Source organism: Semicossyphus pulcher, unplaced genomic scaffold (assembly GCF_022749685.1).
Source record: "Semicossyphus pulcher isolate SPU_LCO1_2020_fin unplaced genomic scaffold, fSemPul1.0.p SCAF_19, whole genome shotgun sequence".
Lineage (NCBI taxonomy): Eukaryota > Metazoa > Chordata > Actinopteri > Labriformes > Labridae > Semicossyphus > Semicossyphus pulcher.
The window spans coordinates 17,238,286-17,256,751 of NW_027211692.1; the positions used below are offsets into that span (position 1 = coordinate 17,238,286).

Consider the following 18,466-nt stretch of genomic DNA (forward strand, 5'->3'; position numbering starts at 1 on the left):
TTGTCAATTGTGAACATACACAAAAATGAAGGACACACAATTATAAGCAAGAAGGCATCAAACATAATAACATAGAAACATAGAAAACATTAGAACAACTTTTCAATATTTTTTTATTAATTAACATTTGTACACAATAAATACAAACTTTGTTTTTTGTACAGCCAATAATAATATGCAGAGAGACTTTTGCACCTGTTATCATTATTATTATCACCATGGCAACAGTCTGTAAAGAGAGAGAGAGAGAGAGAAGGCCAATTGTTCCACCACATTGTTAAGCAGCTGTGCAGCTGCTCCAAATCGAGAGATGATAAAAATGATATCATACATTAAAAAAAATAAGAAAAGGCCCATAGCAAATAATCGAACACTGTGGCGGACCAAAGGGAGAGTTAACAAGGGAAAGTAATTATGTTCAAAATGGCAACTGGCAACAAAAAAGCCATAAAAGTTTTATTTGATGGACTGATTGAAGATTAACTGCTGGGAGGTTCTGCTGTAAAAAATAAATATAATATCAAGTGGACTCAACGACATTTTTATAAGTCATAACAGTTTGTAACAGCAGAGATTTGAATCTGAAAATGTAACTAATTCAAGCATGCTTTGCTTTGCTGGATGCGGCTGCTACATGTAATGTTGTTTCTGGCTGATGGAAAGAAAATTATATTTTCTTCATTTCTTGCATTGTTTTCTGTCAATCTGACAGAATTCAGAGGAAGCCAATCAATAGAGTATAATTTTTTGTAAAGTGTAAAATTTGATTGATTGATAGAGGCCCAGGTGATTTTAGAGGGGTTTTCTTCCTCTAAAACTGTGGCCCACCTCCAGACTACATACTAATACCACACAGTATGTGTTCATATAAATCCTTATAGTGTTTTTGCAGGAAGTATGAAGAAGTCAGCTCAGTTTTGTACCACAGTAATACAGATTGAACTTGCCATGCTATCTCACAACAGGGCACAATCAATGTTAACTGTTTCCAGCTGTGAGGAGCGCCCTCTCTTTGAACGTGTTGCATTTTGGGACAATACAGTCCATCAACACCACACTCCAAAATCAATCCATACTGATATCTGTGAGCATACTTTATTTTAAAAGGTATTCATGGCGAATACTGAAATCAAACTGTGGTGTAAATAAATACGTAGGAAGGAACTGGGACACAGGTTAACATCTTCAGCGTCAAATCTGTTTGAACCATCACCGGACCATAAAACCACATTCTCTCCAAGTCGTAACATCTCTCACTGTTAGCATTTTTTTCTTCTTATAAGTTAAGAAAACACCAAATTACATTGTCCACTATTACTCTTTGAAAGAGTGGAGAATAATCTTAAAAAAATCAGTCACACTGAAATAAAAAAAGGATACCACAGAATCAGAATGAAGAGAAATATAACCCTGACTTCTGTATTAAACTGCAGTGATTCATCAGAGTCTTTTCTGTCCATTCTGATGCTATGTTAAGGTAGTGCTACTTTCCAGGGGAGGTACAAATAAATAAAAGTGCTACGCTGCCCTTTAGGCGAGGAGTTTTAAAGGCTTTTAGGGTATTTAAGGGGGGAGATTTATTTACTTAGTAAAAAAAACACAAAAAGAATTGTACTTAGCTCCATTTGAATGTCGATTGCTAGCACGATGCATACGTCTCTTTTGTTTTCTCTTGCTACCACCATCAATCGGAAATGAAATGTAAGATGCCATAAAAAAGAAAAGGATCATATCAAATTGTGGATGTTTTCTCTAACGTATTAAAATTACGAGTTTTTAATACAGCAGAGAAGCAGGGATGTGATGGAGTTGCTTGGCAAGACAGTAGTGGAAAATAAAAGCAGCAGATGCAATGCATGTCAGCTAAAAGGATATATGTTGAACAGAATCAGTGTGAGAGAGGAGATAAAAGCTATACAGTTCATTCTGTGATTAATAAAAACCTCCTGACCATAAATTGGTCTCCATATCACCTCCTATAAATCTTTGCTTTGTCCCCACATAGTGAATACCAACAATTCCAGTGCCTTTGAAAGCACCACCGGCCCTCCTCCTGAACCGATCAGTGATACAAGCACACAGAAGGTCACAGAATGAGAGACGTTATAGCGTTGTGCGCGTAATATAATGTAGCTGTATGTGTGTATATGATAGCCAACGATTCACACTGACTGCCAACAGACGGAAGAGACATTAGAGAAAAGACGGAGAGACAGAAAGGAAGGATGGGAAGAGAGCGGAGAAAAGAGCAGAACGGAGGATCCAGCCTCCGTTTTCCCTCTCGTTCTCTCATCCTCTCCTTCCTCTTTCATCCCTCCTTCATACTGTATTTACAATGCCCTTTCAGTATCAGATGAGGATAAAACTTCCACTACATATCAGACATGGTATTCCATTCAGCAGAGTTAGTCTATATGAAACGCTGTGCATAACATTCCTATGACAACAGTAATGTACTGTACTAATACACATTGAATACGTTTGATGATAAGGACTATATATGGCGAGGGGAGGGCTGGCCAGGGGGGGCTCTGCGTCCACACACAACCCAGTTTCTCTGTCCATTTACTAAACCCCAACTGCACTCCAAACATGACTGATTTGGCAAGTTTTGTACTTTTTCTCCTAATTAAGCTAACTTTATACGGAGCCATGACACTCAAATTCAAAGAAACGGTAACAGATTTGTCAAATACAGTTTAAATTTGAGCTAATTTTACTTTTCTTGGCAAACATTTAAACATTTATCTATTCCCCATTGTCCTTACCACGAGGAGTTAAAGCTAGCTAACACTGGTTGCTAAACACACAGAGAACATATCTTTTTGGCTAGCTTACTTTTGGCATAAGACTTCACCGGCTACTGCATTTATGTTGATAACTAACATACTGTGCCACATACTCCTCTAGCTAGTGTATAAACCTTGAAACAGGAAGCTACTGGCTAGGCTATTTGGAAGTAAACGACATCAGAGACATGTTTACTCTTCTGTAACATTATAGAGTGTAATGTGTCCTCATAATGGTGTAGATGAGTCTGACATATTCTCTCTCTTCTTAAAGTGTCAAATGAACTAAATTTAAAAGTTCCAGGTTCTGGCAGTTCTGCGGGAACAGTATGTAATGCTACTGTAACAGACAGGGCATGATACAATTGTTCTTCTTCTACTGTTGTTTTCAAAGTAATGAGGTGTTATTAAAAAGGGCAGCGCTCATTGCTGACTGTTACACAGACTATTATCCTGTTTATTATTTTATTAATTATTATTAAGTACACAGCTAGGCGAACCCAGGACGTTCGGTTACACTACAGATGTATGCAGTGAAGTCTCTGGATGATTAACATAGCATACATAGACTGTAGTACTTTTATGAAGACAGTTAGCTTGAGCTAGCTAGCTAGCTAGCTGAAAAAGGCTGGTTCTTAGTGTGTTTAACTACCACTGCTGTCAGTTAAGCTAGCTAGCCACAACATGTAGCTTGCTCCAAACCTAAACAACTTTCTAATTCCCAAATGTATAATCATTTAGAAGCATAAAGAAAATGTAAATGTGGTGAGGAGAAAGAAAACTATGAGCAGGGAAAATAGATACATGATTAGATGTATAAATATAAAGCTTTATATTTCTTGTTATGATCCATTTTTGTATTTTTGACTTGTCTTACACTCCTGAAATACATTTTCACGTCTCCATAATGCATTTCATAATGTATAATTATCTATTAATAAATGAGATAAAGTAAAATGGTCTTCCTGTGAAGAGAGATAACCTGCCTTAACATACCTCAGTAAGTTAGCTTAAGAAGTTAAAAGCAAACTTGCCAAACCCATCATTAACTTTCCCTCACACACCCCCTCTCAAAACATTCTTCCTCCTCTTCAGTGTGCTCGGGTTTGCTGCCCGATGAGGTGAAGTTTTAAGGCAAGAATGGAAGGACGGGAGAGGGCAGAGAGGGATGTGGGGGCAGCTACTGCTGCACTTCATTAGGAAGCTAATACGGAGATTATTTAATTGGATCCTCTGCGTTTATCCCCTGTCACTGCTCTCGTCCTCAACTTGAAGATGAAAGAAGATGCGGAGAGGCCGGGGGCGTCGGACGTGGTTAGGTTCAGTTTACTTCACATCACTTTATTTTGGCTGACTTCAGTTCAGAGCAGTTCAGTTCCCCGGCCTGTAGGATACGTATGTCTGTCATCTGTTTTTTTTCTTCACGTCTCTATAGGCGCCTGCCAGCTTGGCTGTCTGTCACACCAGCGTGATCTCCACCTCCTCCGTCTTGTCGCTCTTCTCCTGCTGTCGGCGGGGGTGTTGTTTGGGTGGAGGAGGAGCAGCTCGCACCTGCAGCGGTGGGGGAAAAAAACACAATAAATGAAAGTATGAAGGCAAAGAGAGGGAAGCTATTGTTGGGGTAGTAACAGGGCTGCCCTACTTTTACTCATCTGACAAACAATCACAACTGCTGAGGGACAGAAATTAAGTTTGTTTCTCTCTACTTTAAGAAATCACAACTGGGTTTCAAGTATCAAAAGAAAATGGGAGCAAAACAATGTCGAGCCCGTCAAACTTTATCATAACAACATACTGACAGTACATTAAAACATAAACATCGGACACAAAAAACACACTTCTTAAATAACTTTTATACTAACAGGTCGTAGTTTTCCGGGGCCTCCTTCAGGGGTGAATCTCAGCGGCTGAGTCTGAGGAAATCCTGGAGACACTGGACTCCTGCCAGAGCTTTGATCTACAGAGAGAGAGAGAGAGAGAGAGAGAGAGAGGAGGTTTCTATAAACTTACAGTAAAAAGCCACATTGACGTCTTCTCAATTAACTCAATTACACACAAACTTCTGTGTGTGTGTGTGTGTGTGTGTGCGTGCACGTGTCTTACTGTGGGTGGATAGCGGTCCCTTGTGTGACGAGGCGGGCGGCGGAGGCTTGTGCTCCCCATTGAGTGCGGTGGAGGGTGAGCGTGGGAGAGGAGGCGGCGTGGAGGTCTCCGGGCTGGTGAAAGGGCTGATGGGAGGTTGGTCGTACAGCGGGAGAGGTGGCAGAGAAGAGGGCAACTTCAGAGATGGTGAAATCTAGAGAAAGGGACAGAAATAGACAGAGAGCTACATCAAGAAACCTGCTGCCGCACAAAGTGTCTGTATGTGTATCTACACTGTATCAGTGTATCTGGGAAATTGTTATTTATTAGATTCTTTTGGCCACTTGGGGGCAGCACACAAGCTTTTAACATAACATCGTCAATATTTAGTCTTTAGTTTAGTTTTAATCAGTTATTTGATGCTGTAAAAATGATGATTGACAGCTCTGTTGAAAGATACGGCTCCTGCAGCCGATCTGTTCCGGGTTAGCAGAGTAGAGGAGGATCAGTGAGAGGAGACGTAACTAAAACAATCCCTACAGTCATTGAAGTTTCCATATCTGTGAACGTCTGCTTCAGATCAACACAAAGAAGCTGTTCTGCTGTTAAACATGCCGGCGTGCGAGATCTTTGCTGTTTTTTTCAGTGAGTTAAGGGCCGGATCAGACAGAACGCGTTTTAGCAGCTGGGAGCGGCTTTTTTGTAGTTGTTTTCCATGAGAGGGATGCTTTTTGCGCGCTGCTTTTGTGTTGCAGAGCGCCTCTCGTTTTTGGGGAAGCGCCTCGAGTTGAAAAAACAATGACTCAAAGCAGAAATGCGCCCAACGTCATGGCCGTTTTTTCTCCGGGGTTGCCTTAACAACAGTAAAAAAAAAAAAGGCGCAAGGAGGTGCTCTTTTTTTAACCATAGGCTTTAACAAAAAAGGCAGTGCGGTGTGCGTCGTGTTTTACAGCCTGTAAAATACATTTGGCTTTTAGAGCTTTTTCACTGATGAGAGCTGCTTGTTGAAGTAGAAAATAGCAACATTATAGCAGTCGTATTAAAAAAAACTATTAACCTGCCCTTTGTTAAACCGAAACAACATATTTAAAGAGGCTAAAATGCTTGAAGGAGCTGAGGTCAGCTGCAGAATCAGCTGATAAATCTCTGGTGGTTTGTCACAAGGAATACTTTAAGAAGTACTTTACAGAAATACTGCTTGTTTACTATTTTAAGAGTGACCTGCCAAAGCCTGAAACTGGCAGCAACTAGCAGGATACACATTTCTAACCAAACATCCCCAATAAGACGTTAAGAGTTGTTGTGGTGTGTGTTATGTCTACAGGCATAAAGGAAGGGAGAGGCTGTATCCTTCCTGTTGCTCTACCACTAATAAGGCAGCACTCTGTACTCCAGATAAGACCTCTTTCTGTGATTGCAGTGCAGGGTTTTTATCAGAGTGCTGCAGGAACACGGCTGTTCTGATCCACTGTTTGTGAACTCTGCCCTGCTGATAGATCTACTGCACAACAGCCAGGAAGGGAGGGGGAGGGAGAGAGGGGGGAGGAGTGGCAGAGTTGACGACACTTTATCCTCGGCATTTCTGCCCTGAGGAAAGACTGATAAGTTTCCAGCTCCTTGAGAGTGATGCTCTGAACGTGTTACTTAAGTGGGATCATGTCTCAATTTTACACAGACAATTTAAACGTTTAATATGTCCTTCCCCTAACCTAACATGTGTGACATCTGTGACATGTATCCTCTTGTCCCCACATACCTGTATGTCTCCCGTCCCTCCTCCGCTGGTCTCCCCATTCTCCGTGAAATCTTCCACCAGCACGGAGGGAAAGACGCCCACCCGTCCATTAAGCTCCCCCTCCCAGAATCCGTCATCCGTCTGAGTGTCCCGGCTCAACAGACGGATCACCGCCCCCTCGGCAAAGGAGAGTTCCTCGTCCGCCTGGCCCTCGTAATCATAAAGTGCACGGACGTACATTGCTGCAGAGAGAGGAGGAAGACAAAGAGAGACAAAAGGCAATGAGCGATGCACAGAGGGAATAATTATTCTCCGGGAAATGTAGTTCCTGTCTGCCGAGCCCTCATTGTCATGAAGAGAACGGTGCACACTGCTGGAGAGAGGGAGATACAGGGAAGACATAAGACGTAACTAATAATAATTGGGTGCCAGAATTTCCCCGTGTGCACGCTGCAAGTATTCAGGTAGAGCTGACACATGTCATTAGAAAGAGAGTTGAAGAAGAAAGAAGGTAGCAAAGACAGAAAAAAGGCAGCCAGTTGTGTTGCAGGAATTAAGAGGAGGGTACAAATAGAGTTCATATCTGTGATACAGCTCAGACCTGTGGTGTCTTGTTCTCTTCATTACATATTTTATGCTGCTTTGCTCTTGCTTCTGTTTCTATCAACTTGTTTTACCCACCAAGGCAGAAAACCAACACTTGCTTATTCTAACGAAACCCAGCTTCTGCAAAACAAGCGTTGTTTACCAGCAGATTCTGAGCGACTCCAGCGGAGCAGCAAAGAGAAAAATCTTTTAATCAGAGGCAGATAATAACCCCATTACAAGAAGGAAAAAACCTCATTTACACTGGTAGAGCTGGAACTAGCTTGTTTCACCCAGCCTCCTGGCATGCAGTTTAATTATTTCAAAGAACAATTTACCACTCGCCTGATTTACAGGCGCACTTACTGTTAGTGTCACCATTGATGCAGTTGGAGTGCAGCTCCGGCTCGGTGGAATTGGACGAGGTGTGTGAGCGAGCGTCGAGCGTGGCCAGGGACTGGAGCATGCTCAGGAGACTGTTGGAGGTCGGGAATTGCAAGTATTTCTCCGGGACGTACCCCACTTGGCCTGTCTTATTGCGAGCCTGGAGGACAAAGACAACAATCACACTAACAAACAATGAAGTGCATTCACAAAAGCAGCATGAAAAGATTTGTAACGCAGATATGTGTTTGTGTATTTTGTGCGCACCTTGACCCAGTCCTCCATGTCTCCATCTTCAATGACCTCCAACATCTCCTTCTCATCAATAGTTAACTCGTCCGGCTGAGAGGCCTGCGGGTGAGACACAGCAGCAGCGTGAGGGGCAGAAAAAGAGGAAAATTGAGAATAAAGGGAACTCTTAAAAATATGCTGCCTTAACAATTTCTCTGATTTATCATGCATGTAGAAAAGACATTTGGATACTGTAGATTTTACTTTGAAGTGCCCAAAGGGTCAACCTATCATAGCCCGCACATGAATGCATGTGATTGCATTTGATACTGTGTGTTGTGGTCGAGCGGATATCTTTAGAAATGTGATACATGTAGGTGTGTGACAGTGTTAATACAGAGGGTAACTCTGTGTGAGTGTCTGTTTTATACCTTGTACGAATACAGGACCTTGCAGGTTAGCGGGTAGTTTCGGAGGGTTCCCGAAGGACTGGAGCTGCTGTCGTCAAAGACCTCCATGTTTTCTTCACACTCCTCTCCTTCTTCACGCTCCAAGTCCACTGTGCCCTTTTGAAACACAAACAAAGCCGAATTCAGTCAAAACCTCCTATAACGTTAAGGCCTAAAAAGACGAGCTCGATTCGACTCTAAAGCTCCAGAGGGAAAAGACACTTTTTTAATCCAGATCGAATCAATAAAATCTTTCCATATGAAGTTAATCACATATTAATAACATGAAAGCCCTTCTTCCTGTCTGTTTGCACTCTCTCTGTCCTAGTGTCATAATTAAGCCCACAGCAATGCTTACCTTCTCTTCCTGCCTCTCTTGCTCAGTGTGTGTGCTACAGCTTTTAGAGACAGGTGTAGAGGACCTAATGTTTCATATGATCCAGCTCCTCCCTCTTTTGTTCCAGGAGAATTTCACTGGCCTATATGAAGGTCACGTGATCTCGCTGGTAGAAAGATCCATCACACAGAGCAAGCTGAGCTGACCATAACAATAGTGTGTGTGTATGTGTGTGTGTGTGTGTGTTTATCCATTCCTAAGTCATTGTGTTTAGTCATCAGATTTCTGTTGACAGAGTAAACTCTACACCAGCACAGAACAAAATAGTTGTGTGTTTTGTATATGGGATTATAGCCCAAGTTGGTCTCCTTGACATCAGATTCTTTTCTCTAGGGAGGAGAAAAAAACCTTCAGGTGTGGTCTGAAGGTGTTGTCCAGTAAATATTAACACACTCTTCTCAAACTCTGCCCTGGGAATTGTTACTAAAAATCCCTCCAGCTGAAATACATACACACGTCTATGTTTGATTCTCTGTAAACTGTACTAACCTTCTTACAAACACGTTATATGTAACAGTAAATGTAATGCATGCCGACATGCTCCCAAATACAGTGTTAACATGCTGATGTAAAGCATGAATATTGTTTTCCATGTTCACCATCTTGGTTTAGCCTGTTAGCATGCTAGCATTTGCTAATTGGCAATAAAAACAAAGTGATCAGGGTAGTGGTTTAGGTCAGTGAGTAGAACAGGCGCCTCATATACAGAGGCTGCAGTCCTCGACGCAGCGGCCTCAGGCTTGACTCCCGCCCTCAGCCCTTTGCTGCATGTCATCCCCCACTCTCTTCTCCCAATATTTCCTGTTAAAGCAAAAATCCCCCCCCAGAAAACCAAAACAAAGTGATCCGAATAATGGGAATGCCATTAGTTTAGCAGGTATTTGGTCAGAAACCCAAGTATTAAGTAGATAGATTAGTAAAAACATTTAAAATTGGTCCCAATTACGTACTGAGAAAAAGTCAGGGGATAAACAAAAGTATTACAATCTATTAACTTTTTGGATGTCTGTACAGCAGTTGTGAATCAGATGGTTGTTGATATATTTCTGTATTTTGGTTTTCTTCCACTGTGGGAGTTTTTTAGGGTGATATTATGGAGTCAAATAAAGGTCAGAAAGATTTTCACCACCATGAATCCCCACGCTAGAATCAGTTGCACCCTTTTTGGATGGTTTAGCTTCCTCTGATTGGATGGTCAGTGGACAGCGTGAAGGAGTTTCTACAGCCACGATCTTTTCTGTGTGCACAAAATATTTCTACACCTGCTAAACTTATTTACAGTCACAAACTTTTATGTCTAAGGACACATTTCACAAATTAATACCCCGTTCCCACCAAAAGTAGCGCATTGACCCGTTTTTCAGACCCGGGAAGACAAGGAGGCGCGTCATAGCATCATACCGGAAAGGGGGCGGAGATTAGAAACCCAGGTTTATGTTCCCATCATTGCCGATCGGAGATAATTACCCAGGTCTTCTGCAGAGTCATTTGACCCGGGTCTTAATGTCAATTGTAGCCTTTCCCACTAAGCAAAAAAGCTGTCTGTTAGTGGGTTTTTTGACCAGTGGGAAAGCGGCCTTAGTTACTTGCATGCAATTATATTTTACATGCACACAAAAAGTGAAATACAACTGCAGGCTGTGAAATTATTTGTGAGTATTTAGTAACCTACACTCATATATGGAGGACAACTGCTGCTGCCTGTTAGTAGCTGGTATATTCGGGCTTAGTGTTAAGCATCATTGTCCAGGACTACCTTTGCAGCAATGGTTCTTATACAGTAAATTGGGAGTGATTTAGATGCTGCCATAAAAAACCTAACAGGGCGGAGAGATAAATTGTAGACTGTGATGGAGAATGACATAATAATACCCAGTTCCATCTTCCAAGGTTTGTTGTGTTACGTCACCTTTATCCACTTCACTGCATTGATTTGAAGTAGGCTTTACTGCTTTAGGGCCAATTCCATTTTATCCCTTCAGTAAAATGACCTGCATGAATTACAGTAATAACCCAATACAATATCACCAAGAATACATCTCAGTGTGTACAGACTGTGCAGACCAATGGCCGACTTTATCGGTCCTGGAGGTAATAACTGTGAAAGTGATATTGTAATGAAGGCAGCGGCTGCCTGAACGACTCGGGGGTTTCTGGCTTACAGTATTTCAGAGTCGTAATAATAAAGTTGAGTGGAATAAAGAGAGGGCCGAGGGAAGTGCCTGCTCCCTGCCCTCATTGTGTCTGCGCTCTCCTCGACGGATTATTATTCACAATCCATCCATACTTTCTTCTGAATCTCGCTAATCAGCAATCCGCCCTACACTTTCCTCTCCTTCTTTTCTTTCCTGCACCTTGTTATGATAATCCCTCTTTCTTCACGAGAGTCAGTCTCTTAAGGCTCCAGTCCACTGCGACTAAAATCAAAGGATGGTGAACTGCTGTCAAACGTCTTAATACTCAGCAACTAGCAAGTCTAGTTTCCTTCCGATTTATCTTATAAATAAAGCATGATGAAGATGAACGACAGGCCCGAAGGACACATAAATCAAACCCCCAAATTCCCTAACATTAGCTCCTTCTTGCAGGTAAACATTTGTAAATGTATTTGTATGAATGTACAAAACGTTTCTTTGCATGTTACTGTTGACCGACAGTATGATCCATGCACTTTTCCCCTCTCTCACCTCTGCATCCAATTTTACTTCAACATCATCACCCTGACGCTGCTCCCTCCTCACCCCTCCTCCACATCACACCACCTCTCCTTTTTCTCTCTCTCTCATTCCTCAGTTATTTTCTCTCCAACACTCTCTCTAATTCTCTGCACAGCTTCTTCAATCGCCCCTCCTTCTCTGCGTTTAGCTCTTCCTAGAAGCTCTCTCCCGCATTCGCCAGACTTTCTCTGTCTCTCTCTTTGTCTCTGCATCATGATCATGTGAGCAGAGCGTCAAGTGCCTCAAACAGAGAAGACTGTCTATGTTTAGTCCTGCTGCAGACACACAGACCCAACATAGTCCAATGTGTTGGGTTAGCATGAACATAAATTACCATAACTCATGAACAAATCCAGTCACACAAACACACACACAAAAGAACACAGCTTATAAAGCTGCATAATTGATGGTGAATATTTGAAGGCTACATTAAGTTTGGCTGTCTGTTTGGTAAATATGAAGCTTACTCCCGCAGGCGGTTAGCTTAGCATAGCGTAGCATCAAGACTGGAAACAGCTAGCCTGGCTGTGTCCAAAGGTAACATAAACCACCAACCAGACCACTACAAAGGCTCACACATTAACATGATGTACCTTGTTTGTTTAACTAATACACATTATTAAATCGGTAATCTCGAAGATCTCAAGTTTTGTTCTCTTTGGCAGCACCGATGGTGATACACTTCCCAGATATCCAGACAGTGTCGCATGTGTGACGCACACGGTTGGCTCCGGTTGTAACCCTTGATTTTCCTCGCGGTTGCTTTCCTTTTTAGACTAGTTTGTCTTCATCTGAGCGTCAAATTTATTTCTTTTTCTTTTCACTTATTTAAGTTACTTACTTACTTAAGTTTTATCTGTACTCATCGATCTTTCTCTGTTTGTTCAGCCATAGTAGATTACTGTTTACTCACAACACTCACAGAGACCGGAAAATGCGCCGCTTTATGTTGCTTTAGCTCCGCCTACCCTCTCTGACACACCAACCACTGCTGGGTGATGGAAAACGCATCACTAACTGGGCGCTGCTTGTGATTTTGTCACCAACAGCCAGTCTGTAATACTGCAAATGCAAAGGCTTTCATCAGTGGGCCATAGACTCAATCACCATTGTGTTACCTCATTCTGCGATAAACATTTATTTACATGAAAATCTTCCAGATTACCACTTTAAAGAGCTTGAAAGGTGCTGGTAGCTATTTTTCTAACCTTAGGTAGCTGTTTCCCCTTGTTTCCAGTCTTTTTGCTAGGCTAAGCTAACCTTCTCCAAGCTATCGCTACAAATTTACAGTAGAGACATGAGTGCGTTATCAATCTTCTCATCCAACCTTCAGTAAAAAAGCAGTTAAGTGTGATTCCCAAACTGGAAGATTATATGTTTTAGGCTGGCTGCTGTATAAGAAAAATGTCATTCTATTACTGTCAGTAATGAGGGAACTCCCTGTGGTCCTCCTCCTCCCCACTCATAAACACTACGCAGTGATAAAAAAAGAAAAGGTCCCTTCAGGCGTCTCTCTTATAAGTTAAGGGTCATATAATAAAAAGTAAATTCTTCAAAGACTACATCAGTATTCAAGCGGGGAAGTGGGGCGTTTTAAGAGGCTTTAACTGGAGTGACAGATGATTAGGCAGCAGGGCTGAGGTCAATTATCTCGCAATTTACATCGTTCAGGAAGTGATTTTTCAGGAGAAGTGCGTTCGAGCTGGGTGGTTTTCTCTTATAATGATATCATAAAGAATGAAAAGTCTATATGCGTGAGTCAGAGTTCAAAATGATGCTGAATTGAGTGCAGAATGTGCAAAGTGCAAGAAGACAGATGAGCTCATAGTGAGTACATGACTATCACACAGTGACACAATTCTGTGGTCTGGTGGTTTTCATTTGAAGTGGGTAAAAAAAGGCCACCATGCATGCAAAAACAGCTACAACAGCTTAGTGGTTAAAGGTATCTTCTCCTACTTCTAATTTAGAGCTGTGAGAATTGCACTTTCCAGCCAAGCCAAAAACTTTACGACATAATGTTTAAACATAGTCACATAAGGGTTTATATTCCTCTAATGTTTCCAGATTTTATTAATAAATGTTCTGTTTTTATGGAAACAGAACCGATTCCGATGGCTTGGCAAGAAAGCGGCGCCGCACGCACAGTGAGGGGAGGTGTCTCACCGACAGTGAGGGATCGTGGGAAGTGTAGCTGGCCCAACGTTCATTCTCCAACTCCTCCATCACCTACAGCATGCACAGAGAGAGTGAGGGGGGTTTATACACATGTTGCAAACGGGCACACTCACACCGATACAGCACAACAGATACAAACTGGAATTCATGCGTGAAATGATTTGAATGCACACACACGTCAAGGGTTGCAGGTATGCACTCACAAACAGGTACCAGTCACACAGAAGAGGAGGCTTACACACACACATAAGCAGTGTAGGTGTAAATCTTCAGTGATGGAACACACCTGGTTCATGGCGCTCTTCAGCCAGGTATCCACAGCGACCCCTACTTGCCGCAGAAGGTCCAACCGAGCCTCAGCTTTTAGTTTTATTGTCTTTGGAGAGAGAGAAATGAGACATGTTAAGAACATCTAATATATCTCAGTTGTTCTTTCTTTACTTGGGATATTATTTAAAACAGGAACAACGGAGTTAAAACAGCAAACTTTGCTGCACTTTCTTTGACGAGCTGTGAACACTGGACACGCTGTGTTCTTTCCTAACGAGACAATATGATGATCAGGCAATATCCACCAGCGGGGAAACCCCTGAGATTAACTTTCAATCCGTCTCGCCTCTTCAACGCTCTTTCATCCCTGATCCCTTCTCTTTTTTTCCCCCTGCTGTCTCTCACCATTTTCATCAATTTCCGCTTTCATTAGCCTCTGCTTTCCTTCCTCACTGATGCTGACAGAGCAGATTGATAGCCTCCCACAGAGACGTGCAGTCCTACAGACGGATACACACTGTCAAGACAGACTTCCTGGCTTTGATCAATAAAGACTCCTTAAGTGCCTCCATTTTTTTCACCTTTTGGTTGGAGGCAGGAAATAAATGTTGCTGTTTGACCATAAATGTACAAGAGTAAAGAGGAAGAGATTTAAAACAATGGCTAACACCTAGTTATCTATGCAGCAGTACACACCTTAGTCAAAGTCAATAAAAAGAGCAGCCAGTGGTGTGAGCACTGATCACTGTAAAACCTCACACAGAGAGACAGACAGGCAGTCCAGCCCTGTAATAATCAATAAAACCGCCAGAAAAATAGACAGAAAATAGATGTAGAGATATACAGGTAGGGAGAAGCTGCAGGAAGAATGATTTTTTTACTGTGAGAACAGCTTTTTTTTTTTTTTACCAAGACTGCTCAGGAAGCAGACATGAAACATCAGCTCCCATTAAAATGTGCTTTGCCAGAACTTAAAAGATGACAACAGCCGACCTTGTCGAGGAATGCAATGACTTATACAGCCTGTGAGATCCATCTGAAATGACAAACTAAAGGATATAAGAAGCTTCATGGTGTGTGCGAGGTTGTTAAACAGTCACTACCAATATGTAACTGCTTGTTTCACATTGCAGTTTTTTCAAAGAAAGAATCGGCATCACCTCAGGGGACTGATTGGTATTTTGTTCTTATAGAGGCACTACCGTGTGTGCACTGTGTTTTAATATAAAAATATGCCACATATTTCCCTAGGTATAAAAATGCCAATGCAGATACAGCTGTGCCGAGATTATGAGCACAAACTTCCAATCAATTTTCCAATCAGTATTCCTTTTATTTGCTTGTGCTGGAGAGTGTCCGGGAGCACAATCTTGTCCCTATGTTGATGCTTTTATTTTGATGCTTTGTGTTTATGAGGCCTGCTTTAGCCAGTTTGAACAGCCTTCAACAGCTTATTAGTATGAGGGACAACCTAAACAGTTGTCCCGCTCTCACTCTCTAAACGTCTTACAAAGAGGAGCGCAGCAGAGGAAGGGAAAGGTTTTTTTCCCCTATTTTTCCAAAAGGAAATTCATCAGATCATTCGGGCTGCACGGTGGTGCCGTGGTTAGCGCTGTTGTCTCACAGCTAGAAGGTTCCTGGTTCGAGTTCCGGTTCGGACGACATTCTCCACGTGCATTCGTGGGTTCCCTCCGGGTACTCCGGCTTCCTCCCACAGTCCAAAGACATGCTCGTTAGTGTAATTGGTTACTCATAGGTAGGTGTGGATGTAAGCGTGAAAGGTTGCCTGTCTCAACGTGTCAGCCCTGTGATTGACTGGCGATCAGACCAGGGTGTAACCCCGCCTCCCCGCGGCCCTGAACATAAGCGGTGTAGATGACGGATGGATCAGATCGTTATTTCTCTCATCTTTATACCTGAAGCATGTTGCTCTATTACTATCAAAAGCTCCTGTGGAGAGCGCACAGAGGGCTAGCCTAGGGCACACTGTCATCAGACATCATTCATAAAAGAATATGTAATACATTGAATTTTACGTTGTGAAAAATGTTCATTTGACTTAATACTGCTGATATATTTTAATAACTATTCAAGTATTTGCTGTAGTTTTAGGAAACAGTCTTTTATCAAGCAGGAAGAGGCAACACATTCTGAGCAGCACACACACTCTTACTCTCGTTACGTGCCGTAGTGCGGTGTTGTGCTCTCCTGTGTGTCTCTCTCCCCTGTTATGTGTGCTCCTCAGGTGCTGCTCTCCCCTTGGTGCAGCAGGTGATTAAGCTCGCCTGCGTTGACTTTCCAATCAAGGCAAGAGTATAAAGAGCAGCAGAGAGGAGACAGCCAGTCGCCAGTGGGCCATTCGGCCGCGTGTCAGACGCCAACTTGCTCGTATCTACTCCTTCTGTGGAAGGAGGGTGTTTTTCCTGGAGGCCTTCATGTTTCATCAGTGTTTTCTTTAGTGTTACTTTGCTGTTTAAGTTTGGTTCATAGTTTTTGGATGTAGAAAGAAAGATCGGCTTTGTTTTTATAAAAGCTTGTTTTGTGTTGAAAGTTTGCCTTAATAAATTCCTTCTTTTTCCCTGGGTTTTGTTTTATTGTTACTCTCCTCATCCCCTATCGATGTTCGGGGACGTAACACTTTATACTTTAAAGATTATGGATTCAGTTCAAACAGAGTTCTAAAGATTGGAGTGTGCGTACTGTTGAACACCGCAAAAAAAAGATTCAAAGGCTTAAAACAAATACACCGTTTTATCTCTTTTAGTGTTATTGCTCCTTTTCCTTCCTCTGTGGCAACAAGAGAGCGACACGTTTAGTAGTAACAGGGGAGGAATCAGGATTTCAGGTTGAGCCGTCTGAGACAATGTTACAAGAAGTGAAATGTCTACCTTACGCTTCCCCAAAAAGACATAAACACAACCCAATCCAAACGACGATTGTTATCTCCATAAAGACTAAAGCCTCCCTGTCTTTTTAACTGAATCTTAAAATAACCCTTAACCCTGTATTGCGTGATTCATGCCATTGATAACCATTTATCCTGCATCATGTTTCCCATAAAATATCCGGGAGGCAATAAAGCTGCTGACATTAGTCTAACTCCAGGAGGAAAACAAAAAGGTTTGGGGTAAATGAAACTGTCTTAAAATAACCTGAAACTTGATCTTTCTCACAGATTAGCCTGCTTAAATCGTGGTCACACTTGTAGCACAGACAGCGCATCGACTTGAGTCATTGACTTTGAAACCTAATTTGCCATCAAAGCGTTTAAGATGTTGTCAAAAGAAAATTGGGCATTTTATGAAAAATCAGTAAGTGAGGACGGATAAGAGGCGGACTATCAATCTTTCTTGCAGGCTGGCGGCAGCCTCCTGGGCTTAAGCTTCAGACATGCTGCTTCTGAAATACCAGTGTAGCTGATGATGATGATATACATATACCGATCTGCCATAACATTATGACCACCTGCCTAATATTGTGTAGGTCCCCCTTTTGCCGCCAAAACAGCCCTGACCCGATGAGGCATGGACTCCACTAGACCTCTGAAGGTGTGCTGAGGTATCTGGCACCAAGATGTTGCGAAGTTGTGAGGTGGGGCCTCCATGAATCGGACTTGTTTGTCCAGCACATCCCACAGATGCTCAATTGGATTGAGATCTGGGGAATTTGGAGGCCAAGTCAACATCTTGAACTCGTTGTCATGCTCCTCAAACCATTCCTGAACCATGTTTACAGTGTGGCAGGGCGCGTTATCCTGCTGAAAGAGGCCGCTGCCATTAGGGAATACTGTTTCCATGAAGGGGTGTACTTGGTCTCCAACAATGTTTAGGTAGGTGGTATGTGTCAAAGTAACATCCACATGAATGGCAGGACCCAAGGTTTCCCAGCAGAACATTCCCCAAAGCATCAAACTGCCTCCACCGGCTTGCCCTCTTCCCATAGTGCATCCTGGTGCCACGTCTTCCCCAGGTAAGTGACATACACACGCCCGGCCATCCACATGATGTAAAAGAAAACGTGATTCATCAGAATCATCTTCTTCCATTGCTTCATGGTCCAGTTCTGATGCTCACGTGCCCATTGTAGGTGCTTTTGGTGGTGGACAGGGGTCAGCATGGGCACCCTGACCGGTCTGCACTTATGCTGGTTTTCCTTCCTTGGACCACTTTTGGTCGGTACTGACGGGAACACCCCACAAGAGCTGCAGTTTTGGAGACGCTCTGATCCAGTCGTCCAGCCATCACAATTTGGCCCTTGTCAAAGTCGCTCACATCCTTACACATTGCACATTTTTCCTGCAACTTCAAGGACAAAATGTTCACTTGCTGTCTAACATATCCCACCCACTGACAGGTGCCATGGTAACAAGATAAACCATGTTATTGACTCGACCTGTCAGAGGTCATAATGTTAAGGCTGATTGGTGTATGCCTAAAGGAGCAAAAAATCTTTTAATCCACTTAATTTTCACTAAACAAAAGTTACTACAAATTCTTCATTCCAAATAAACGCGCAGCTTCATTTTTCTTGCTAACAAGGTGCTGAAAAACTACAGTGACATGATGATGGGATGTTGGGACTTTGTGTAAGACAAAAGAAAGGCGCTATCACTATCAGTGCTGTAGTCAAACATGGATAATGTCTTTTGT

At 42.4% G+C, this 18,466-nt stretch overlaps 1 protein-coding gene across 1 annotated transcript in view; it reads right to left on the minus strand.

Annotated features, from left to right (window-relative positions):
• Window positions 1-130: 130 nt before the first annotated feature.
• The window catches only part of LOC138597278 (F-BAR and double SH3 domains protein 2-like), a 70,093-nt gene continuing 51,757 nt past the window's right edge, over window positions 131-18,466 (minus strand). Inside the window, exons 13-21 of the mRNA XM_069668859.1 lie at window positions 13,834-13,923; window positions 13,536-13,598; window positions 8,238-8,372; window positions 7,843-7,926; window positions 7,558-7,735; window positions 6,628-6,848; window positions 4,893-5,085; window positions 4,652-4,746; window positions 131-4,340 (exon numbers count right to left, since the gene is read on the minus strand). Coding sequence (XP_069524960.1) covers window positions 4,248-4,340; window positions 4,652-4,746; window positions 4,893-5,085; window positions 6,628-6,848; window positions 7,558-7,735; window positions 7,843-7,926; window positions 8,238-8,372; window positions 13,536-13,598; window positions 13,834-13,923 — 1,152 coding nt within the window. The 3' untranslated portion in view covers window positions 131-4,247. The remainder of the gene's footprint in view (window positions 4,341-4,651; window positions 4,747-4,892; window positions 5,086-6,627; window positions 6,849-7,557; window positions 7,736-7,842; window positions 7,927-8,237; window positions 8,373-13,535; window positions 13,599-13,833; window positions 13,924-18,466) is intronic.